General features: G+C 32.3%; 1 protein-coding gene and 1 long non-coding RNA gene across 2 annotated transcripts; one reads left to right on the top strand and one right to left on the bottom strand.

The window, feature by feature from the left end:
• On the bottom strand, positions 1-2,349 carry LOC129810219 (uncharacterized). Its single transcript, XR_008752707.1, has 2 exons — positions 2,183-2,349; positions 1-2,017 (listed from the first exon to the last, which is right to left on the bottom strand). It is a non-coding gene; the product is annotated as an uncharacterized LOC129810219 (long non-coding RNA).
• Positions 2,326-26,698, top strand: LOC129810218 (nose resistant to fluoxetine protein 6-like). Its single transcript, XM_055860543.1, has 14 exons — positions 2,326-3,004; positions 10,968-11,319; positions 12,642-12,880; positions 15,643-15,839; positions 19,322-19,612; positions 19,727-19,882; positions 19,982-20,101; positions 22,445-22,555; positions 22,649-22,783; positions 22,852-22,947; positions 23,020-23,149; positions 25,954-26,128; positions 26,218-26,360; positions 26,474-26,698. The coding sequence occupies exons 2-14, from the start codon at positions 11,013-11,015 to the stop codon at positions 26,615-26,617; spliced, it is 2,244 nt and encodes a 747-aa protein (XP_055716518.1). The 5' UTR covers positions 2,326-3,004; positions 10,968-11,012; the 3' UTR covers positions 26,618-26,698.

Here is a 26,698-nt window from a genome sequence, read left to right as displayed (position 1 = left end):
TGAAAGATATTTAATTAGAATACCTGTTGATTTACACAAAGTGACATACTTTGACAAATTGCTTGGAGACTGTTTTTAAAAATTACTGATACCTATCGTGATAAATGATTTTAACTAATTTCTTGGATGCACATAATTATTATGAGGTAAACAAAAATAATTTTCAATTGTAAATACATTTCAGAATGTATCTAAGGTAAAATCACTTTAGCCATTTTTTTAATATTCCAAGAAGAAGATGCTTTAAAGCGAACTTTTTTAGGAACGGGTAAAAAATCGGTAAACCTAAAATGGTAATTAATATTAACTAATTTATTATAATTCTCTTCAAATCACATTCAAATAATTTTGTTAAACTTCCTAATAATAAATAGAAGTGATACGAACGTGATACGACCTTTTTTGTAATTAAATAAAGCATGATTATTACAAAATATTTCAAACTTATTTTACCTCAAGTTTAAATCCTTTTTAATTATAAAAAAAATCATCATTTATTCTTTTAAAAATACTTTTAATGTAATAGAAAAAGTGTTCATGCTTCGTACGATTCGAAACTTCGTAATGAGAATGACTATAAGATTTTGCAATGTTTTTGAATAAATGTAATTCCGCAATATATTTTAAAAACTGGACACTCTCCCCTAGTTTTTGAAATATGGGTGCGCACTAAGTCACATTTATTGAGAAAGATATGAGAAATTTAGTCATTACGAAGCTTGGGATCGTATGGAGCATGTGAACTTTTCTCTAGATAAGTGCAACAACTTGTAAAATTCGTTATTGATACTTATAAATAATCTATGAAATTTAATAATCTGAAAAATACTTTTAAATTCTCTAGTTTGTTGAGGCCATAAATCTAGATGGATTACACTAAAATGTTTGCTTCCCCATATAGGAAAAATGGCCCTGCTCCTCAAAGGAAACTCATCAGATCTCCATGGGCTTACCCTGCCATTTTAACTCCAAAAACGCGAATGATAACGCCCCGGACAGAGTGCGGTGTATTTTTTAAGCTATGTTTTACGGGTTTCTCTTCCGAAGTTTACGTTTACATATTGCTTTATTTACAAGAATCGAATTAGTGAAACTTTAAAGGTTATTACAGGTTTGGAATTTTTATACAAAACGCTGAAGTTATACGTTTAAGAAGCATAATTTTTATTTAAGTGCTCCAATTACAAGTATCCTTTTAAGCCAATATTCTTTTGACGGAATTCCCGAGGAATTTCTTATTTTTTTACAAAGTGAATGTCATTAAAAAGAAATTTGGATAATTTTTTTTTGTTGCAGTTTTATTAAATAAATTAGAGATCAAATATAAAGCTTGACTAAGTTAATGATTTTATTTGAGATTAGCCTTTGGAATTACTATAGTAATGGATATTTTAAGTTATTTACTTCACAGATATTGGAAAAACGCGAAAAATTAAAATTTCCCCCTTAAAATTTTCCTATGTTTCCTATATATAAAATCACATAATGGCAAAATAATTATATACAATTCTGGAAGTATATAAATAAAGGATATCTTCGACAAGTTTAGATTAAGTTTATTAAGATGCATTATTCAATTATAATGGATTTATTCATATTCAATTTAAGCTGTTTAATCATTGATAAACTATGAGATGTGAAGTCCTTTCAATTATGGGGGACTATTATTACAGGAGATTAATAATTTCGAATAATAAATCTCTAGTAATTATCTTGAATTTAATCTCCTTTGTTTTTTTTAATTGCTAATAAATAAGTATTGGTATTGTTTTATTTTGCAATTGAATCCTTGGTATTTCGAAAAGCTTCTACAATTTCATTGGAAATTGGAAAAATATTACACCTACAATGCTTATATAAATGTTATCTGAGAATACATAATTTTTAATTAATTTCTTCTATTTAAATACTCTTTAGTTTATCGTAGAGTTCCTGGTATATTGCCAAATATCTTGAATTTTGATGGTATCATTGAAGACTGGTATTGTGGACAGTGCAATCAAAATACTGGAATATCCTAATCATGAAAGGAAAACAATAGGAAATATAATTAGGTGTGAAATTTAGACAGATAAAATAAAAATAAGTGTGAAATTCCTTATAAATAAACTTATCACATTATAATATTAATTTTCATAGTTATGTCTCTATACGTTTTAAGAATGTAATTGCAAATGCTTACACTTGATGTGTGTGAAAGTCCTCGGAAGTATTGTGATGTTCAAATGTAAATCTCTTGGGTCGTCTTTCGTGTTATTTGATAAATGTTTGACTCACTGACGTGCTACAGAGGTGTTTAATTAACGTGCGGGACTGCAAAAGTCCACTTCAGGTGAGATATAGCATTTCCAAAGTGAGAAAATTTCGACAGTTGACTCTGGGGCTTGGAGAAGAGATAAGCTCTCCCGTTCGATATCTGTCCGGTATTTTTTTTTTACCCCAAAACCAGCACCGGACCGTAAAGTTGGGAACTTCCGTATAGTGGATTGTGTTTAACTTCCACCCTCATCATCAGCATTCATGTGAATTTTCTGGTGAGGTAGTTTAGCGAGAACACGGGAGGAAAAGTGTTGATGAAAATAGTTTTCTAGTGTCTGACAAATACAAGTGTTGCGTATATGAGGCAAAAGCTCAAACCTTTCCGCAGAACCACCAAAAGTTTTGGTACATAAGAAGAATCAAAAAGAAAGACAGGGGTGCCACAAATTGTTTCCACCAACATTAATTACTATTGATTCTGTGATGGAGTTACTCTCTTCAGTTGTGATTGCTTAAAGTGATTTGTAAAGTCGACAAGTGAATGTGTGCAAAAGAAGACAGACTAAAGTCTCACTTCAGTGTGCTTTTTCCTCATTTAAAAATTTCACCTTCAATTGAGTATATTCTCGAATGATTTTCAACAAATGCACCAAGTCGATAAATCAATCAAAGTGAAACGCTTCAGCACAAACCTTATCATTTAGTGCAATTTGCAGAATTTTTGTAATTTAACTCAGTCATTCAGGTATAATAGTACTCTTGCAAGTCAATTTTGTGATTTATTGTGCCTTGACTTTTTAGTTCTATTCACCAATCAATCTTTTTGCCGTTTTTCTGCATAGATGGTATATTTATATTTGAATATTTGTTCAGTTTGCGCAAAAAATATGATAATCTACTGTTGACACTATTATTCATAGAAGAATGGCGGGTTATTTGTGACAATTCTCACAATTTGTTAAGAAATAGATAAATTTCTCAATAATCTCACGCAAAAACTAAAAGATGTTAGTTGAAAAACCAAATCTATATAAACGTTTTTAGCGTAAATTAGCGTCATCATTGTGGCATATCGCGAAATACATTGCTATCCCGAGAATTATCATTGGACAAATGCGGAATGTTTCTTATTAGCAAGTTGCGTATTTCTTGTACACAATCTTATTTTGGAAGAACTTGAAGGTCGCGATTGCACATTTGTGGATAATTTCTATTTTTATATAAATTGTGTAAGTTCTGTAGATACATTGTCATTCAAATATATTCCAGGATATACGTATTTTCTATTTATTCTGATTATCATATGTATTAGAATTTGTTCTACCTGAATGTTCACAAATTTTTAGGACAGAAGAAGAAGGCGATAATATCGAAAATCAACAAATAAATCTATTAGCTCATGCAATAAAACATTAAAAGCACGGAATTATTGAGTAAATTTAAAAAAGTTATCTAAAATAAAAAAAAAGTCTTCCCTAGTTGTACCAAAATAATAATCAAAATTAGATCATTAGGAGATAGATAGGGAAAAGAGTCTATGTTTCGTACGATTCCAAGTTTCGTAGTAATTATTTTTTCCTATATTTCTCAATAAATGTGATTCATCGCATCCATATTTTAAAAACTAGGGGAAAGTGCCCAGTTTTTAAAATATATTGCGGGGTCAGATTTATTCAGATACATAAGAAAAATATAGTCATTACGAAGCTTGAGATCGTATGAAGAATGGGCACTAACCATATTTGAGGGTTTTATCATTTGCTCATTCATTTTATTTAAGGGGTTAAGGGAAGAGCACCAGCGATCGGAAGTGTTCCTCGGATCGTCAGGTTATTACCATATTGTTGCACCAATTCAAATGAATTTTTAAAAATTATTGGCTACTTTTTACCATTTAACTCTCACAAGAATGTAGTGCATTAGCTCATATTTAATTTATAAAATCAATTTTCCGCGAGAAACCTGATTAAATTCGTGACGATTCGAGGTACAGGGTACATAGTTATAATTACACCTATATTTTTATTAAGTTATTATAAAAATGTAAAATTGAAATGGACAGATATAGTTAAGTGGATCACTAATATGCCGATTAGCATACACAAAAATTTTAAATAGTAATTGAGGCTTATATTTTCAACTAAATATCGGGCATGTCTCTTAACATTTCTATCCGGGGTGCTTTTCCATTATATCTATGAGAACACCTAAAATTAACGAGCTTGTTTTTTGTGAATTTTTGTAAGTTTGCTAATCAATCGATCGCTATGAAATTTTCAGGGGTTATAATTGACTATTATGAGTATAATCTTGAGGAACTTTACTTCAATTTGGAATACAAAATGGGGGCGCAGCAATGCGCGGATTCAGGATCTATGTTTTAGAGGCGCTCCGCAGCGAGCAGTAGAACTGGAGTAATTTTCATCCGATTGATTGAAATTCTCAGGGTAGCTGTTTAGATAAATTCTCTAGAGAAGTACATTAAGAAATATTGATTTTTGCAATTTTGGCGGAAACTTACAAAAAATATGGTTTTTTTGTCAAAAAATTGACGTTAATTATTTATAATAGGGGAAACTGGGGCGATACCGAACATAGGGTAACACTGAACAGTGATTTATATTTCTAAACAAACTACTTGGACCATTACGAACATTTCTTCAGTCGGCAAGCATCCCTATATTTATGAATTCATATAGGTCTCGTCTTCTGAAGCGTAATCTTTAATTAAAAAATCGGAGTGTTCGGTGCTACCCCGGATTCGGTGGTACCCAGTGTTCGGTGTTGCTCCAGTTTCCCCTAAATGTAACTTTTTACCAATTTTAAAAATACCATGTACTTCTCTGGTGAATCTATCTAAGCAGTTACCCTCAGAATTTCAAGTCAATCGATTGGGAAAATCGAGCATTGCTGAAAACATTTATATAGTCAGTAGTACTTATCTTTTAAAATTAAGAATCTTGAACAAAATTTACCAAAAACTTTCGCAAGAAAAGTAATTTGAAACTTACTTGTTTTTACTTGTAACGCTAAAAACTTCAGTAAAATAATTAATGAGGTCATATAAATAGAACACCTGGTTTCTAGGTTGTACTACAATTAAACCTTACAAATTCTATTTAAAAATGTTTTTTTGATTAATTAGTACTTAGTTAGGTAACTTTTAAACACAATAAGGGTTTGAAATCAAAGGATTGTTAACCCTTTAATGGCCTCTACACACTAGTAGAATTCTCTTTAAAAAATGCCTTTTTAAAGAAAATTTCCCCTATCCTTGTAGGCAGAAACGTCTGATTTTTTTTTAAAACGGCCAAAAATGGCGTCTACACACTAGTAGAATTTTTTTTTAAATGACTTTTTTTAAAAAAAATCTGACGTTTATGCCTACAAGGATAGGAGAAATTTTCATTAAAAAGGCATTTAAAAAAAAAATTCTAATAGTGTGTAGACGCCAGAAACGTTAGAATTTAAAAAAAGCGCAATTTTTGACTAAAATTGTTTCTAGTGTGTAGACACCATTTAAAGATGAGAGAGTATAAAAATCGGTGTCAGCAAAAAACGCTTTTTCTGACTTTGTAGTGCAAACCATAACTTTAGAAAGCCATAAGAAAAAATAATTTTTCGGTCACCAGTGACCCGATTGTCCTTATTTTAAGGTTAAGGTTAAGGATATTAGAATTTAGCACCATTTTAATGTGATTGCATTTTATATAATTTTGGATATCTAATAAAAACTGTTCCAAATTATTAATATTTGATCGATTAATCTTGCGGTTAGCCTTCCATAAGAAATTCAACAGTATTGAGGTCCTTAAGTCATCATAGCCATTCCAGAAGATGAATTTTGTTCTGATATGATCATTTTTTAATACCCTTGTGGTATGTTTAGGATCATTAACTTGGTTAAAACATAAAAAAAAACAAAATCAAATTTTTCTCGACGTTATGTGCTAGACACACATATGACTTAAACCGAAAGACGGCTTAACGTAATTATAATCAAAATTATAATTTGACTAAATTTTCATACGTTTCCCACTAACTAAGCCATTTTTCGGCTTAAGACGAGTAACAGATTAGTCGGAAAGTGATAGAAATGTTATCTGATCATTATTTTGAATATAATTACGTTAAGACGTAGGTCATATACGCCACTCCACACCTCCACAGAGAGAAACCCCGTACTATAAAATTTCCATCGATACACTGATAAAAATAAAAGGATAAAATTGATCCAAATTTGATCCTTTTGCAAAGGATGGATCAAATTTCGAACTCTGAAAGCACATTTTTCATAATAGAACATGTTAATTTGATCTATTGGATGTTTGGACTGGCGTGGCCAATGTATGATTGAAGATTTTCCGGTGATCGCCAGTGGAAACGAAGTCACCTGAAGATTAAAAACACTATTTTAATATTCTCCAGAGCTTTCGGATTCTAGAGAGATTCGGATCTTCTTCAGTTGTCGACTAAAGAAGGTCCATATTCGGACCGAAAGCTCTGGGAAAGATTAAATAAGTGTTTTAATGTTAAGGTGACTTCATCCCACTGGCGATCACCGGAAAAACTTCAATCGTTAATTTGATCCATCCTTTGCAAAAGAACCAATTTGATCCTTTTATTTTTACCAGTGTAAGTTTTACGGTTTTAACCTATTCAGTCAATGTACCAGAAATACTTAAGATATAATGTTCACATTTTGGGACTAGTCTCCTACAGATTCATAGATGATTTTTTTTTAAAAGAAAAAAAATTTATCCATTATGGGGTGCGTTAAGCCGCCCTCAAACACGCGTCTTAACGGTCACTGAATTTAAATTCTGTACATTAATTCATTACAAACTATATTGCTTTAGATAGAGTAACTATCCAAGAACACAAATTGGCAAATAGAATTCAAATCAGGAAAGAGGAAAGAGGCCAATTTTAACAAATTCGGCGGGATGTCAAATTTTCCGTCCGCCATTTTGAGCAAAATTTTTGCATGACTTTCCGCGAAGTAAGAGAACAATAACAAAATGTATTACCATCTCTATCGGGCTATTTTTTCCAAGTAATTAATGGACTAAAGTTACTAAAAATCCATTCCCGACCGAAATTCGAATATCAATTGCCCAGAAATTAAATCATCTAAAATCACTCAATTTGCGTATGATGTATAATACCATGGTAAGGAATGGGTTAATTGTCAAAGGCAGAATTTTTGACTTATTAGAAATCAAATGTTTTCTTAGGTCAGACCCAAAAAGATTTAACAGATATATATATATAGGTTTAAAGCGTATTCTGTCCAGAATTACTGGTTCTTCTGCGCATTGTCTTTAACAGAAATTAAACAACAACTAACATAAAACATAAAATAATAAAAACACATGATTTCTACAGATGAAAATATTAAATATTTATCATTTTTATTTACAATAGCCGTACTCACTATGGCGCTGTTATCTTGTAATATCATTATCTCGTTATCTCGTTATGTTCTCGTAATGTATTTTATAAATGAAAAATTATAACAAGATAACAGATTACGGAGATTACGAGATAACAACGCCATAGTGAGTACGGCTAATATTTATTGTAATTTCTATGAAATTAAGCAGCATCATCTATATCTATAAATATTGATTTATCAATCATAAAACATCAATATAAATCTTTAAAGTTTGCTACTTATATGATCGGCTGTGTCGGCGCTGTATATGGGTTCAATTTTGGCATTATGATGAAATTTTCTCAAAATTCTAAATGAACTTTGAAATACCAATAAATAATTTTAAAAGATAGAAATTTTGAACGAATCATCCTTTTTTCTCGTGATGTTAGGAAAACATGACAGTGTAAATATAGATCGTTATATGCTAATATTAGGAGAATAATAAATTTACTCTGTTGATTCTTGCCAAAGCATTAAAGAGGGAATTTTTTTGTTGCGGGTTTTTCCATGTTCATTGACACATATTCACAAATATCCCATGAACGTCAAACTACTTTAGATGCATCCCGATGATAGTATCTTCCTTGCGCGTGCTTCAATTGGGTATATTCACTAAAGTATTGTGGGAAAAGCTCTTGAGGTTGATAAACGAAATTGGAAAATTTTCCACTCACACTCTCTGGAGTATATGGTAGATTAAGGTAAAGTGTAGAGAAGTTTGTGTTGGGGAGTAATATTCCTCAGGGTGTTAGGTACTTAAGTAAGCATTCAAAAGACACACATTTGTGTTTTGTGTTTTGGACAATATTTAAACAAGCTGAAGATGATTCAATTTGGCGGTATCTTCTTATAAGCTTCGACTTCTCAAATTTTCTTTGAAGCTGAACTTGAAATACTTGACAGATTTTCTGGTCAAATGATATTTAATATAAAAGATAAATTGAATTGAAAAATAGTTACGGCTTTGTACAAAAATACATTTTAAACTTAAATTTGAAATTCCCATGGCTCGTGAAATTATGCAAGTCTTCGTAGTTTATAGTAGTTTATCTATCAATTTAAATGATAAAAAATCTAATTTTTGGCCTTGGTAATTCGGTAAACTCTTTTCAGGTCAAACGGACATGTACTGTATTATTTTAAAATAAAAATGTTTTTTGTTTAGATATTCAAACTGATCTTAAATTATTTTCTTTAAGAGAAATTAAGCTTGGTATTCCGGCGTTCATTATTGGCTTTTATCACATGAGCTAAATTATAGCTTTAATTGTAAATTTTACGAGCTAGCTTTATATAGGAGTATATATGCCCATACTTGACAAACAGGTTATTCGTAAACTCGTTATCTCAATGCTCTGGAAATTAGATTCTAAAAAATATATGGGAAAGATGATAATTTATATTTTCCTGCTTTACTGTAACTGTATCAAATTTCGACATAGTTTCATGCAAGTGCTAAAGAGCTTTAAGTTTGAAATATAATATTTTTAGTACAAATTGAATTCTTTTGTAACTTCTTTTTCTTTTAGTGTTGTTTGGAAACTTGTATATAGTTTGTCGTCCTTGTTTTATCTAAAATCATTCTTAATACATTTTAAAATGAACAAAAATATAGACATAGCTTTGGGTATAATTTCGGCCACCTTGATTCTCATAATTACTTGCCCTTCGGGAATTCTTCCAAAGTTTTTTTTACATAATTTAGTTCGTCTAACGACACTTTTTGTTCTTTTTGCATTGTATAATCTCTAGAGTATGCAAAAACTAAAAAACGTCATGAAAATTTGAGGAACAAAAGAGGTGGTCGAAATTGCAAGATGGCCGAAATTTGGTACAGTTACCCTACCAACTATTTTTTTCATTTTTTTCTGTATGTAGCTTCTCTTGAATATTCTTTAGTTGTCTTAGCTATGGTGATGACATTTTTATTATAATTCCAAGTCATGATTTATTTGTTGTATTTTTTTGTATCTATGTAGGGTAAGTGTGCCAAATTCCGGCCAGCTTGCAATTTCGGCCACCTTTTTAGTTCCTTGAATTTCTATGAATTTTTAGTTTTTATATACTCTAGAGATTATACAATGCAATAGAATAACAAAAAATGTAGCTTCGACAAACGAGTTGACGTGAAAAGGCATTGGAAGAATTCCCGAAGGGCAAGAAACTATGAGAATGAAGGTGGCCGAAATAAGGCACAAAAGCTATGTCTACATTTTTATTCATTTTAAAATGTATTAAGAATGATTTTAGAGTAAATAAAGACGATAAACTGTTTACAATGTTCTAAGCAACACTCTTTAAGAAGAAGGAATAAAAAAAAATCAATCTGTATTAAAAATATTACATTCCAAATTTTAGACTTTGGCTCTTGCATGCAACTATGCCGAAATTTGGCACACTTACCCTATTTCTTTATTTGTTGGACTTTTAAAAAAGTTTTAACTTTAATTTTAATGGAGGTTCGACCCAAATATCGTCTATTGATATTGAGATTTTTCGACATAAAAATTTCATACTAGTATAATACATCCTCTCTAGAGGAGAGGAATGTATGTTATATTTGAGTGCTGACTTTTAATAAACTAAAAGACCTTCGATCCATAAAATATGATGCTAATAAATCTGGGGAAATTTTAGACTTTCATTTACGACAGAAAAGCTGAATAAACATTTGGTGAACGGGGCTCTACCGAAATCCATATAGTCCGTTATTGATGTTTGGAAATTTGTAAAATTAAGATGTGTAATAATTAGCAAAATTATCACTCTTGTTTATTGTAAAATTGTTTGTCTACTTTTAAAATTATTTTTACGCAATCTTTTAAATTAACAAATACTAACGAAGCGTTTCCTACAAAATTATGAGTTCATCATTTTAATTTATATTTAATTTGAATAATTGAAAAGGAAAAGAATTAATTGTGAAAGGACTGAAATCGACATATTATTTTTGAAATTAATATTACTAATAAGTCTGCATTTTAATCGAATTTTTAATCCAATTTAGAGACTGATTTGTTATCACGTGAAATAAACTTTAAGAAATCAGTTGAAATATTTTCAATTTCTTAGTGAAGCTGAGAAATACATTTTCACGTTTCGATTTCATCCCTAAACCCCAAAACATTAATTCTCCGTTCAATTTCCTCTTACATTCTGTGGGCACCTTGTCTGGTCGTTTGGGTGACCGAAAATCAACAAGAAAACCTGTTGAAGGTGTAAGAGGAATCACAGAGGATAAAGATTGTGTGTCTTTTTGCCCATACAGAAAGCATCTGGTGTAGAATCAAATTGGCAATTTTGGAACTGAGAGATGCATCACGCTGATTTGTGGTCTTGGATCTTTATCGCACTTGGCGGAGTATGGGTCAGAGGTATCGATGGGATCAATGGAAATTGCTCAAAATGCCAGGAAGTATTCGAAATCGAATCATATCCATTCGACGAGAACCACCCACAACACCATGGCAGGCAGCTGGATATTGAGCAACTTGGGAGGATATCTGTGATATACGGTGTTATCGGTGTGTCCCGTGAACTGCAGGTGAATAATAGATGCTACAGGGAATTGGATACTGTTGGGAATGCATTGAGAAGAAGGGAACTCTGGGCATTGAAAGGTAAATTTTCTCACACTTGGTTCTGTGTCTGGTCTTTCACAGGAAAAATCACAAAAACATTTTCCATCTACATCGTTCAATTGAGTTTCGAATTTTTATGTCCATTTGCTATGGAGTTCAGGATACATTCTATATAGATGACACATTCAATTGCGACAAATGGACAATTTAACGAACGACAAAAGTACAGAATGCTCTATTCAGGCATGCCTGGCCACTTTGCGAGAGATAGAGCACTTTTCGAAGAGATGTTAGATAAATTTATTTATACCTCTAAATATCTTTTTCAATTTTTAATCTTTTTTTTACAAATTGAGCACAATTTATATTGTTTTCAAGGTTTTCAATACTAAAATATATTATAAATAATACTTTACAAAAAAATGAGCTTTATTTCGAAAGAAAGACAACATATCGACTTGTAGTTCTGCAATTTAGAAATTTGGAATTAATTTCTTATTCCTATCTTTGCAGAGTACTTTATTTGAATCGAACGCATCAAGGTCATTGGGTAGTAAGTTTAGCAAAAATAGGCAGTAAATGTTATTTTTCAACTTTGAAATCATAATTTATAGTACTACATTCTGGAAAAAGAAGAATTATGAAATTATGAGGTATTTTAATGCCTCAGTGATTTCAGAAAAGTTTATTTTCGGTTTAAGTTATATTCAGAAAATTATTTACTGAGCAAAATAGAATGCTCAAGGGGTAAATGGGGTAAATACTATGGTTGCAAATGTTGTATAAAACATTGAAAGTTTCTCTAAAGGATGTGGTGTACACATTATTCTCATATCTTTCCCTCTAGAGATTATTTTAATAACAAAAAAAAATGTTTGTTGTGAAATTGTTCTCTTAAAAAAATCCCATTTGTTGGAGAAAGGAATCAATTTATCAATCTTTGTAATCTAGTTAATGGACAAAATTTGTAGTATTATAACAAGCTCTGACGTCTTATAGAATTAACACTGTGTTAATAGTTCGACAAACTTTTCATTTATATTTATTTCGATACTGCTATGTGATAGACATGGCGGCGTCTCGTAAAAGCTCTAAAAATTTCCAAATCATTCAATACTCTAAATCGCAAAACTTGGCAATAACAGTGACTTGTAAATTGGCTAGTATATGGAAAACATAGCCTGAAAGACTGTGATGAAATGCTGACTTAATTGATCGAATCTGCTCACTTTTCATCAAACAACTTAATGAGTCATTTACAAGTGAAAATAGATGGACTATGTCTTTGACCTTTTTTTGTGATTTGACGCTAATTAACTGGAAGTTTGTGCAATTTCTTTGAACTTTATTTCATTTGACAGTGTTCGATGGATCAGCGAGCTTCACGTCAGGCTTTAGTCTCGGGAATAACCATTGGTTGGGTTCACAGGGAGCTTGTGAGGCTGCTCAGAAACCAATGGGTGTAACATTCAATGACCGATATCCGCGATCCATGGATCCTCAACTTTTAACCTCAACTGCACCTTTTGCTGTTGATTATCGTGTGGTTCATGCCACTCATGCATCACCGATTCAATTTGAGATGAAATTCCTCGCAGAGGTAAGTCACAAATGGGGTTTTTAAAAGAATTAATACCTAACATTTACAAATTGTAGAAGATTTTCGACAAAATGGAGCATTTTGAAGTAAATTGCTTCCACATGTGAACGTAAATAGGTTCAAAATGTTCCATTTTTGTGAAATTTCTCACAATGTGGAAACTTAGAGGCTATAAAAGAACATTCAAAAGATTTATAATTGTTTTAGATTAGAAAAAATGGGACCTTATAATTTCTTTGATATTTTTAAATTTTTTTTATGGAAATAGGGCTTAACCTTCTAAGATTCACTCATACATTATCTTAAGTTATTCCCATTGTAAAAATTATGGTCTCTAGAAGCATAGGGGAAAGTGCGCTACCTTCGGACGACTCAAACTTCGAATAACTCATTTTCTTTAAATATATATGTTGTTAATGAATTTGGCCCATTATATAGCAAAATATTTCAATAGCTATTCCAATGTCTCAAATTTCCTAATAAGAGTCATAAGTCAATTCTATCAGAAACATTGAAAAAATTAAGCGTCCGAAGGTAGCGGGCTTTCTCCTACACTTGAAACTGAGACACGGGTTAGTGAGAAAATGATGGAGATGTTGTTTAACCCATTCCTTACCATGGTATTACACATCATACGCAAATTAAGAGATTTTAGATGATTTATTCCTGGGCAATTTTTATCCGTATTGCTGTCGGCAATGGATTTTTAGTAACTTTAGTCTTTGAATTACTTGGAAAAAAAGAATCTGACAAAGATGAAAATACATTTTGCTATTGTTTTCTTCCTTCGCGGAAGGTCATGCAATTTTTTTTCCAAAATAGCGGACGGAAAATTCAACATCCCGTCGAATTTGTTAAAATTGGCCTTCATCCTCTTTCCTGATTAGAATTCTGATTGCAAATTTGTTTTCTTAGATAGTTATTCTATCTAAATCAATCGAGTTTGTAATGAATAAATGTGCAGAATTTAGATTCGGTGACCGTTAAGACGCTTGTTTGAGGGCGGCTCCCCGTGCCCTCATAATAGATCAAAAAAAATTTTTTTCAAAAAAAATCATCTATTAATTTTTAAGAAACTAATTCCAACATATGAACATTCAATCTCAAGTATTTCTAGTACCTTGACTGAATGGGTTAATCGAAAGTATTTTTCGGCTAATTTTCTATCTGGACTATTGTAGAATACTAAATTAGACACTTTTGCGTACTTGAAAATTAGTAATAAAATACTATAAAATTCTTTAAACATACTATTTCAAATTACTAAATAATAATAGCATATTTCCAAAAAATTAACATGTCTGATAATAATTGATATCTTGTTAGGGTCACATAAAGTAAGAGAGTCAGGGGGATTGACCAATTAGAAAATATGTTTTATACTTTGCTTAAAATATAGATTTTAAACCATTTTTTGGCATTTTTGTATGAGCTAATTGGCACATCAGTATTCCATTCATCTAAATCTGTATCTGCACATTTATTTATTTATTATTTAGAGAAACTAATAATTGTTGTATAATTGCAATCACATACTGTGAAGGTAGCATCGTCCGGAGGTACATAAATAATAAACAGGGGTTCAATAAATGAAAAGAATTGTTATAATTTTTGTAAAAACTAGACGAGAAAATTGATTCCATTGTAGATTAAACATGATCAAATGCCATATATTTTGCACAAGATAATCAGTAAAATATAAATAATATTTTATTTCGAGGAGGCGATCTGTTTTGAAAACAGGATGATCCGAAGTGCATGGTCGATATGTTCTTCTCTTATTCGGGCTTCAGGCGGAAGGCTTAAGTTCTCTAATTTCTTATCAATCGAAAATTTTTGGAAAATTTTGCTCGAGAAATGAACTATTAGGGGGAATCTATTTGAATCAGAAGAACAAATTAACCCATTCAGTCAATGTACCAGAAATAACTGAGATAGAATGTTCATATTTTGGGATTAGTTTCCTACAGGTTAATAGATTATTTTTTTATTTGAAAAGAAATAATTTTTATCCATTATGGGGGCGCGGGGAGCCGCCCTCAAACACGCGTCTTAACGGTCACTGAATTTAAATTCTCTTCATTAATTTATCAAAAACTCTATTGATTTAGATAGAGTAACTATCCAAGAGAACACATTGGCAACCAGAATTCAATTCAGGAAAGAGGATGAAGGTCAATTTTAACAAATTCGACGGGATGTCGCATTTTCCGTCCGCCATTTTGAGCAAAATTTTTGCATGACTTCACGTGAAGCGAGAAAAGAACAACAAAATGTATTCCCATCTCTGTCGGACTATTTTTTCCAAGTAATTGAAGGACTAAAGTAACTAAAAATCCATTCCCGACAGGAACTCGAATATCAATTGCCTTGTAATAAATCATCTAAAATCACTCAATTTGCGTATGATGTATAATACCATGGTAAGGAATGGGTTAAATTGGTCGCTATTTAGCATTTTGAGACCATCGGAAACTAGGCTAAACCCTTAGTCTGAAGACTCGTCTTACGTTAGCTTTAGGTTAGAATTTGGATTATTAGGGCAATGATCACAACAATGATATGTCTAATAAGTTATAGATTTCTGGGCCTTTCTCTTGAATGTTCTTCTTTATATTGGTAAATTGCACAAGAATTTTTGACATGTGTGAAGAGCAATATTTGAGCTTTTGTATCAATGGAAGAAAAGTGTGTCCTTCCGCAAATGCATTTGTATTCATATGGACAAGGCAAGATGGAAAAAGTGTGGAAAATCATTTCAGAAAATTCTGCATATTGGCTTATGTGTTCCGACATCGTGTACCAATGCAGACATTTGGAACATCACACAATTGTACTTAGACGAGGAGATATTTCAATATCAGGACATTTTTCACATAGAAGATGTCAAAGTTGTACAAGTAAAAAGTCTCAGAGTGGGAAATGGATTTTACCAAAAGACCAGTGTCAAGCTTCTTTGGTAAGAATTTATTTACACAAAACTTATTTCTTCAAATTCTATTTGAATTTTCCTCCACAAGATGGAAATTTCCACAATGTCCACAAATTTTTGAAAAAAGAAAAAACATGCATATTAATACAATATCAAAAGATATGCGACATCATATTTAAAAGAATATTCAGACAATTCATAAACATTTTTACTCAATATACTATTGAAATAAATCAACATACCCCTTTTAAAGAATATAATAGCATTTTGGTTAAAAAATTTTGTTTTAATATAAAGCCCATTGCATACTATTAATGTGATAAATCATTAAGTTTTGTATTGAGTAAAAATATTATTGTTAATTCAATGTAGGTGTCACATCGTAAATTTTGCGATAATAAATGTGCATAATAATTGTATAAAATTGATGAGCATACAATTTACGATTGACTTTTAAACAGTTAATGGTCTATTTGTTACATTGTTTGTGAATTCATTACAAAAAAAAATTGTTTTACTTTATACCAGTAGGAAAATTAGGTCATTACTTGACACAAATAGGGGAAGTGCTCATAATTTTGGACAGTCTGCTTATAAGCATCGAAGTTCCAAGTTTGAAGTGCGATATTTTCTATACTAATTGACATTTCTTGTTACTCTCTTTTCAGAAGGGTTGTTTAGAAACTTAGCAAGCTATTTATCGTCTTATTTTTATTAAAATTAGTTTTAATATGTTTAAAAATGAATTGATAAGTAGAGGTGACCTTGGCTCTTATTTCGGACAACTTGTTTATTAATTTGTCCAACTTGGCTGTAAATTTGGACAGCTAATCCGCCTCAATAGGATGCCCATTGTTCTTCATTTGATGAACCAATCTTACCAAGTCCTCTTCCTGCTCATGTAAGGGAAACGTAGAATGTCACAGAAGCCCGGAAACTTTCCATATCATTCATTAAAGTGAGTTGACTTCGATACTCCAAGTACGTGCGGATTCGCTCATTCCCTGACCTTTCCGGGAGCCGTTCAAGGCTTTTCTCGCTACATCTCTTTCGTAGAGATGATGCTCCTTTGTTTCTCCAGGCATTTGTCCAACCTAGTCATCACAAAAGCTAAAACTTCACGAAATTTCGTGAGAAAAACACCTGTCCAAAATAAGAATCATCACCTCACTGGTGAATGTCTTAAAAAATTTCCCATCTTTCACACGAAAAATATAATTCACAAGGCAAATCTCACTTCAGGTCAAATGTACAAAACATCAGTAACGTGCATCAACACAATATTCAATGAATATTCAATAATATCATTCAAAAACAGCGAACAAACTTTGTTAGTACTTCACCAAAACTAAATAAAACTGAAGTAAGCCACGAAGTTCTGTCATATTTCTCGTAAGCAATTGCTCACACTGAATTTTCAACAAAGCAATTTCAACTCAAATCATATTCAAATTTTAACGTATTTAGTGCTAAAATCTTCCAAAAAGAACAAATATTTAGATAGAATTCATTATTCATCAAATATTGGAATAAAAATCCATCATTTTAATCAATTTATTTTTAGTGTCCAATGTTATCCTCAAAGTGTCCAAAATAAGAAACTGGACAAAATTATGAGTATTTCCCCTAAGGGAGATTTTTTCAAAGTTTTTCGTCTGGATATTTATAGTAGGGTGATGTATATAATTTTTGCTTTAAATACACCTCTAGGGGAGGGGGGCTGTGTTGTAATTGGTAAGAACGTTCGACTCTTGGGCGATGTGATCCCTGGCTCGTCTGTCACAGTTGTGAATCCCGCCCGGTGTAAAGGATTCAAGCGTCTGAAGGGATGTATGTATTTCTTATATATATTGTAAATCGAGTAAAAAAAATGTAAACTGAACAATGTTCAATGTACACCGAAATAAATAAATAAATAATAAATACACTTCTTCAGTTGAAATTTAAATTGTCCATAACATTTTAGAATTTGGACATAAAGAAATGAAAGATTTAAATTATCATACAATTACAGTAAAAACATAAAGAAACTCATACAGATAAGAATACATTGTGTTGCATTTTTCTCGCCACGCGAAAATTGATGCAAAATTTAACATCTCGTCGGTTGTGATAATATTTTTCGTTTTGTCTTGCCTAATTTGAATTCTGAGTGACGAATTGAATTTTTGGACAGTTTTGCTGTATAAATAAATAAAATTTGTAGTGGTATTATCTGTTTTATTAAAAAGAAAATCAAATTCCATGACGGTTAAGGCGTGTGTTTGGTAGCGTCGCTGCTATGCTCTTTGATAGATATTAGCTGAAATTCTTTACAATCTCAGCTTTTGTAATCACAGGTGAAATGCGACCTTGTCAGATCGGGCCTAAATTTTGGATTTACGCGTTTTGACACTCATAGATCACGAATATCATATGAGCTAAAAATGGATTTTCGTGGACGTCCCGTCCGTCTCGTCCCGTCCTGTCCCGTCCCGTCCGTAGTATAACCACTTCTATCGAGAGAACGGAAAGAGATATCGACAAGCGGTTTTCGGCAAAGGTTAAATGTCGATGGGTGGCTAGAAGTAGGTAACGTCAGATCTACCCCTCACCCCTCCTTCTCCAATTTTGGATCACCCCTAAATTTTGTTTTTTCAATAATTAATACCCTATGGCATGGATCGCTCTCAAATTTAATATGTTATAGCTAGGCCTAAGAACTTTCTATCGACACAAAACTTAACCCCCTCCAACCCCTCTGACCCGAGCTAGAAGGGGTCAAAAATTCATTTTTCTAATGGATATATCTCCGGTTCCATTATCAGAATTCGAAAAATTCTAGGGTTTTGGAAAGCTGTCGTGGAGTACTACAACTCTCATGACACCCCAATTTCATCCGATTTAATCGAAGGCCCGATTAATCGAAAAATCGATTTTCGAAAATTTAATTTCGAATATTTCGAAAACTAGACTATGCTTTTTCTTTAAATTTTAGTATGTTGTAGCTAAGGTCGAGACCTTTCCAACGGTGGGTCGCGCTCCTCCCTCGATGTTCCCTGACCCGAGCTATAATCAAAAATGTCTTGACCTGACTGCATTTTTGGTGTTTATGATGCGATTTCGATGAAATTTTAGTATTTATTGTAATTGAGATCGAGATCTTTCTAACGATGGGTCTCAGCTGTTTTTACATCAACCCACATAGAATTTTTACACATTCGTAGTTGCAGGCACTCCGAGTTGCACGCATTTCGAGGTCGCCTGTAAAGAATCTCAGCTACCATAAGCTTATTTGGCCTTATCACTGGTTTTTTTTTCATAATAATCGTTTACATCTACACTATTCTGTAAGCAACAACTTGAAGAACATAAACACCGTGTATCCAGTATTTCTAAATCATTATTTTAGTGAATTAAGTGGAAACCATCTTTGTGGATGCTATAATATCCATTTCCAAAAAAAAAAAATATTAATTTGAACTGTATTATGTTTTTACGTGGTTTCTGTTCATATATTACTACCACAGCATATTGGTCTTTTTCACATGCTTGATGACATTTTTATCGTGGCGCTTCGATAAATGTGTGAAAATAGACCAGGAAAATAATAATGGCCAGAGTATGGACAAAACTGAGCAGCATCTAAAGAATGGTGCAGCCACACTCTCAGCAGATAATGGTACAAATTCGATGATTCAGAAATCGGAAATTGCACTGTATCAAAGGATTGTCAATTGCTTCAATGTGGAGGAGAATGTGCGAGGACTTGTGAGCACAAAAGAACCCACCAATTCGATTTCCGTCATCAATGGCATCAGGTATTGTTCCACATTGTTGCTGTCCAAGATATAATATATTGTTAATCAAAAAGTTCCTTTTCAAAACTTCTACCACCACCATCTTTCTCTTTCTTTTTATTTCCATGATCCCAGATCGATTGTATGCTTTTGGATACTGTGCTTCCATATGTACTGGTTTCAGCATTTCACCGTCAGCAATACTGCAACACTCTTTGCCACTGGGGAACGTCCCTATTTCTTGTTCATCGCCAATGCTCCCCTTCTCGTGGATGTTTTCTTCGCCATCAGGTAAAGGGTTAAATTGCACAGTGCAGCAGAAAATTAACAAACACTCTCAGTGGAGCAACCTAAATAAATCTCACCTTTGTTTACATTGAAATGCCCCAGTGGATTTCTTCATTCCTACAACTTTTTGCGAGATAGAATAAAGCTTGAGGAGGTTAAGCGGAACGATTTGATGCAGAATGCTAAATTGTTCGGAAGGATGCTACTCAATCGTTACATTAGGTATGTAGACTTCTATTTAGTACATTGTATTTTCCTGATAACGCTACAGCATTTGCTTCGAGCTTGGGGGGATCTCATTAACTATATATATCGCATTTGATATTTTAATGACCTATTGAAGATATAGGTGTTTTCCAACGGGAATACGCAAAAAAATGATTTTGGTCTTTATTTTTAAACTACTTATATAAGGAATGGCAAAGCGTCCCAGCTTTGACAAATACCCGAACTTGTGACTTGGATGTTGAAGCTCAAAAGACTTTCGAAATATTTATCTACTTATCAGTACAATGTGAAATATTTACCTGTATTTGAGTATCGGATAATGGATTTTCTTAATGGAAATATTAAACTAGTCTGACTTATGCAAGATTTTCCATGATTGAGTCTTCATAGTTTTTAGTTCTAAATTGAAAACTAAACAAATACGACAAATACAGAGAGTAAATTCATTATAATCGTAATGTTTCTACACACTAGATTAGAGAAATGTAATGTGCTTTCCTAGAAAAAAAAACTGTCAAATTTGGATATGAATTTCTCTAGTGTGTAGAGGCCATAAAGTGTTTTAAATTTAAATAGAGAATTTTGATTGGGAGTCCATCTTCTGATCCTTGTATTTAATTATTTGAGAATTAATCTTAATTTCATATTGTTCTTGTATATTTCGTATTTCCTAACTAAGTTCTACTCATAAATAGATAATAATTGTTAGTTTATATTCATTTGTGTATTCAGAATATACAAATGATTATACAAATTAGTCATTTCTTAACTTATTTTGATGATCCTGGACATTAAGAAAAGCTGAGAAGAATCCCTAATAACAAATATATTTTGAGATTTTTTCAGAGAAAAGTCTCTGAAAACTTTCAAGTTGAAATTTTAAATTAAAAAATGTAAAACTGTTGAATGTAGTCATAAATTTTGAGTTAAAAAATGGTTTTTCGAAATGCTTGAACTCGTACTATTATACATTAAAAGTACTTTCGTATCATTTTCCGTTTACCGATTCACAACCGATTTAAATCACTACATAAATTACCGAAAAGATCCCCAAAAATTACTTACGACGAGTAATATAACTGATTTTCGGATAAAAGTTAGTTATCGGTTAACTACCGGTTCAGGGAAAGACCTCCCCATCGAGCCCAAACATCATACCATTTGGTTGAAAAATACGTTCTTGAGAGCCTTTTTAAGCTTTAACCTTGCAAACTGTTATTATTAATGATTCAAAAATATTTTTGTATAAAGACAAAATATTCACTTGGATAATCTCTAAAACATATCCAAAAAAAAAAACAGGTTTTGGCTTATTGGGGGCCCCCGAAGGTCCCAAGTCTCTATCTCTAATCGTTTGGCCTCTAGACATTGTAACGTCGGGACACACGGACAGACTGACGAACAGACAGCGTGATATCATTTGTCTGAAATCATCTTAAACACGAAGACATGGTGAGAAAAGTGCTCCCCAGGCGGAAGAAGTTGGAAATTTTGGGGGGTAAAAACATTGATGGGGAGATAAAAGCACTGGTAATAATTTACTATTCCGAAGTTTTGATAAAAACTATGATCTAAAATTTAATGCTACAATAGAAGTATATTTATTTTTTTCTTTAGCAGAATTCAGAAGACACACATTATTTAGCTTTTCGATTCGAAAGGAATTATGTTAACCGAGAAACCATACTCGTTGAATTTCAATTATTAATTCCTGTTCGGCATTTGAGGTGCTTTAACAATTTCCTATCTCCAATGCAAGGTTACTAATATGCCCTGTGTTAGATTAAGTTGCAAATTAAATTAGATTAGAATAGATTCCGCAACATTCAATGTAGGGTTGAGCTATAAAGTTCTCAGCACAATGAATCACACTATCAACCTGTTACAGAGTAATTCCATATCCCTTGCTCTTAAATACTGCATTGGCTTAATTACAAAGTGCTGGGAAATCTACAGGAGAATTATAGGATGGAGTTTGGGATATTTTTCCAAATGTATACGTAAGCTTCAACACATAGAATATGCTTGAGCTTTAATGATGCTGTTTGTGTTCTCTGTGTGATATAAAATATACAAAATTGTATTTTATCATCAGAAAACAAAACACGTTAAAAATTCTGAAGAGTTCATTAATAGTACAAACAAGTTATTTGTTTTTTTTTAGCGAGTTTGTAACTTAATGTAGTGTTTATGAATTGTTTATATTTTATCATCTAATTAAAAAATGTTTGAACACCGGTTTTTGAATAGCAAATGTTTCAATTTGGTGTTTCAGGAAAATTTACATGGTTGGAAAAAAAACTAACATACATAATAATAAATTCTTTATCATTTCAGACTTTCACCACTATACTTTGTCGTGTGCTTGTTTGGCGAGGTGATTACGGCATATCTTATGGATGTTTCCCAATTTTGGATACATGAGCGCTATGACTTAACTTGCCAGAGGTCTATTTTGTCTCAATTTATTTCTTGTTTATTGTACACCACCCCGGAAAAGTTGGGGCAACTTTATGAATTACCCTTTTGCTCTTTCAATAGATATTGGTGGCGAAACGTGCTCTACATCCACAATCTCTTCGATAAGGATGAACTATGTATAAATTGGGGATGGTCAATAGCATGTGAAATGCAGTACTCAATCATATTCACCATTTTGTTGTTCATCTACGCCAAGTAAGAAGATAAATCTGTGTCCTCTAGGTTCTTTCCACAAAAATCTCATTTTAATTCCCATTTCGTAGAAATCCTGAATTATCCAAGAAGATTTTTCTCAGCTTCTCTGGTAGCATCTTAATCATTTCTCTGGTCAGCCATTGGAGGAATCGATTTCAGTGTTCGTGAGTATTGCACTATTTCCTCTACAATTTCATAAAATTCTCATTTTTACACATGTGCGACGTCCTTCCTAGTTTCGATGTGATTTATAACACCGGTACAGAACTGTACATGGCACCATGGAATCGAATTCATCCATACATATCGGGGATATTTGCTGGATGGTATCTGATTTCCCGCAGTGGAAAACTCAATATAAGCCCGGTAAGTGGGAGGTGCATGCGAAAAGTGTTATTAACTTCTAGATTCTATGGAGTCGGGTGAAAACTCAGTGCTTATAAGACCACATTTCACAGCATGATAGTATGTTTGCAAAGATATATTAAACGAAGAAGGTTCAAAGACGGGTTACTTATATGTGAAAAGTATTTCAAGTTTGTCATTTTATGCCACGAACGTTAATCTAAGGTCCCTTCTTGGGATAAACAGCGGACCGAGATTTTATTTCTTGTATGAGACCATTTATAGCAGAAATATTCTACATAAAAGTTATAGCCAAAAAATTATATGATAAAATATTGTACTACTCCGTTACAAAATAGTTTGTAATCTTAATAACCATGATTTTACACTATTAAAATAAGAAGACGAGTGATATAAATTGTGATGAGTGATATGCAAGTAAAAGTACTTTTTAGGTGAGGTTCTTTAAAATTTCATTTTGAATTTTAATGGGTCCACCTTTTTCTTTCTCACATGCTTTGCATAAGTCTGTTTTATTCTTTCGCACTCCAAATTCGACTAAGGTAAATTGAATTTGTTGTGATGTTAAAAAGAAGAAGAAGAGTGCGAAGGATTGAGATGGTCACACGCAAAACGTGTGAGAAGAAAGAAGATTCGAATTTCGACTTGATGAAATTTTCCCAATCTAAAAGGTGTGCCAGAGCCATAATGTCTACGGCACACCTTTTAGATCGGTAAAATTTCATGAAATCAAAATTCACATCCCTTTCTGTCTCAAAAGATTTGCATAAGTCTATCTCACTTTTTCGGACTTCAAGTTGGACTGAATTAAATTTCATTTGGTGTGATGTTCAAAAGAAGAAGAATTGTGCGAAAAAACGTATTAGACATAAGGGAAGAGCACCAGCGATCAGCAGTGTTCCTCGGATCGTCAGGTTAATACCGTATCGTTGCTCCAAATAAAATGAATATTTAAAAATTATTAACTATTATTCTTACCATTTAACTCTTATAGAAATACACTGCATTAACTCAGATTTAATTTATAAAACTAATTTTCAGTAAGACACCTGATTAAATTCATGACGATCCGAGGTACAGAGTGCAAGTTTGTAGTTACATCTATTTTTTATTACTTTATTTTAAATATTTAAAAATGGAATGCACAGATATAGTTAAATGGATAATTAATAGACTAATTAACAAAAACAAAAATACCAAAAAGTGTTTTGGGTCTTATATTTTTAACTAAATATGGAGCATGTCTCTTCACATTCAGATCCGTGGTGCTCTTCCCTTATGCAAAGCTTTTTGGAACGTAAGAGATGTGAATTTCGACTTAGTGAAATTTTCCTGATGTAAACGTGTGTCGCAGCCAAGTAAATGAATTAAGGGGGTAAGCGGGTATGAAGCTTCCAAAAAATCGATTTTTTAAATTTGCTTATGTGAGATCAAAATAACCGAGGACTTGGAAATCGGGCATAGTAGCACAACTGGTGGTGGTGGCCCGTCAAGATTTCTCTTGTTAAGGGTGTGTTGATGTACTCGTAGCTCAGGATCAACTGACTGTCGGATCAGAGCATTATACCGTCGGAAGGCATGATCGCTCTCTGCCTAAAGATGCACACGCACACCCTTCACCTCCCACTCAGAGGGCTAACCCTAGCGACAAGGCACGTTGTGTACCCAATCAGTCTTTGGGAATTCATAATAACGGCAGGGACTTTAGCCGCGGAACCGATTCGTCTTACACTTATTAAATAGGATAATAAGTAAAGAACATTTTCTGAAAATCTCAAGTCAATTGGAGTAAAACTCTCGGAGGTAAAGCAGTTTTAGTTATTCATTCCGCCTGCGCGCACATATTGTTGTGAAACTTTAAACGCGTTTTTCTCAAGATACCATTTTCAAAACCGGTTGTCAAGATATTTCGAAAACGCCTGAATTGATTTTTCTGAAACTTTGCACACTTCTTCTAGATATAGTTGGCTCGTGCTTAGAAATATTGATTTTGACGGATTGTTAGTATAAAACACGTTAAAAAGTGGCTGAAAATTATCACTTTTTTGAAAAAGGTTGTGCCAAAAATCGAAGAAAAATTCCCTCTGTTAAGCACGAGCCACATTCATATCCTAAAAGAAAATACTAGTTTTATGGATTTAAGATGAAGATGCGAGGAAAAAACGTGACAATGCAAAAATGAGGGTGTGATCATACCATTTCTCAACGGTTCAATTTTTCAAAATTTTCCAGTGAAATTATCTACTAGACTAAGACCTACTCTAACAGATAGACGAAAATCTGAATTTACGAAATTTCATAAGTTCAAAAATAAAAAAATGGACAAAATTAATTTTCTTTTCCTATGTCAAACCCGCTTTCGCCTTAAAGGATTTTGGTTTACATAATGATAACAAAGCCTGACTTAATTTTCAAATATATTTTTTTTGTTATAAAATATTATAGTTTCTAACTAAAATGAAGGAGAAATTGATAATTTTAATTAGTTAAGTATATTTTAACCAATTTTTATGAGACAAGTTTGAATATTTAAATCTAAAATATGCAAAATTTAATAAATTGAGGAATATATTAAAAAAAACACTTGAATGCACTTTTAACCGCATATTGACAACAATTATGTGAATGGTTGTAAAATTTTTATACATTGTGTTATAATTCTTATTTTATTACTTTAATTATTATTTAAATTTTTACAAAGATTTTGGACGTTCTTGACCAAAATACATAATGTTACTTACAGAATTTAATTTTGCTGACCAAATCCATTTCTATTTCGAATTTTTCTTCAAATCTCATTTCAGGGTAAAGTGAAGTTCCTCAAAGCTATATCGGTGTTGTATTTCGTTATCAGTATGCACTCAACTCTTGTCCGCAATATTTCGTATTATTGGGCATCACCTCTTCTAACGCTAGGTCGTTTTGGGTTCGGTTTATCCATTGTATGGTGGATTATATGCAGCGTGTGTGGCTATGGAGGTAAGTTATATGCAACATATTTAGTTAATAATTTAGTTTTCCAATCTAAAATCAATGCATTTAAATGGAGTATTATAATCATTTACTAGGATGGTTTACGGATTTCCTGAGTTCCAAACTCTTTATTCACATCAATAAATTATCGTATGGAGTATATCTCCTAAATCCCCTGACCATTGCAACTATTCATGGACTCCGCGATGGCAGCAGTCACTTCTCACCAATAATTAGTGTAAGTTTTGCGCCTAAATCACTGCAAGTTATTAAATATTATACAGAATTTTCCCACAATTATTACAACACCTGGCGGCTCTTTAAAAGCCACTTCACCTTTTTTTTTTACAGTGGGTCATGACATTGGGAATGATGATCATTGTGTATTGTGTGTCTTTCGTATTTACACTTTTCTTCGAGATCCCATATCATAATTTGGCGTCTCTTCTGCTGCGGAATCGGCCGAAATCAACATTTAAAGTTAAATCCAAGTAGATATTAGAGCAATTTTTCCAGTAATTTATACGATGATTAAATATGATTTTTATGATGAATAAAATAATTGTTGTAAACGCG

This window comes from Phlebotomus papatasi, chromosome 1, assembly GCF_024763615.1.
Source record: "Phlebotomus papatasi isolate M1 chromosome 1, Ppap_2.1, whole genome shotgun sequence".
Classification (NCBI taxonomy): domain Eukaryota; kingdom Metazoa; phylum Arthropoda; class Insecta; order Diptera; family Psychodidae; genus Phlebotomus; species Phlebotomus papatasi.
Note: the sequence above shows the minus strand (reverse complement) of the source record. Positions and strands in the feature narration are given on the sequence as shown.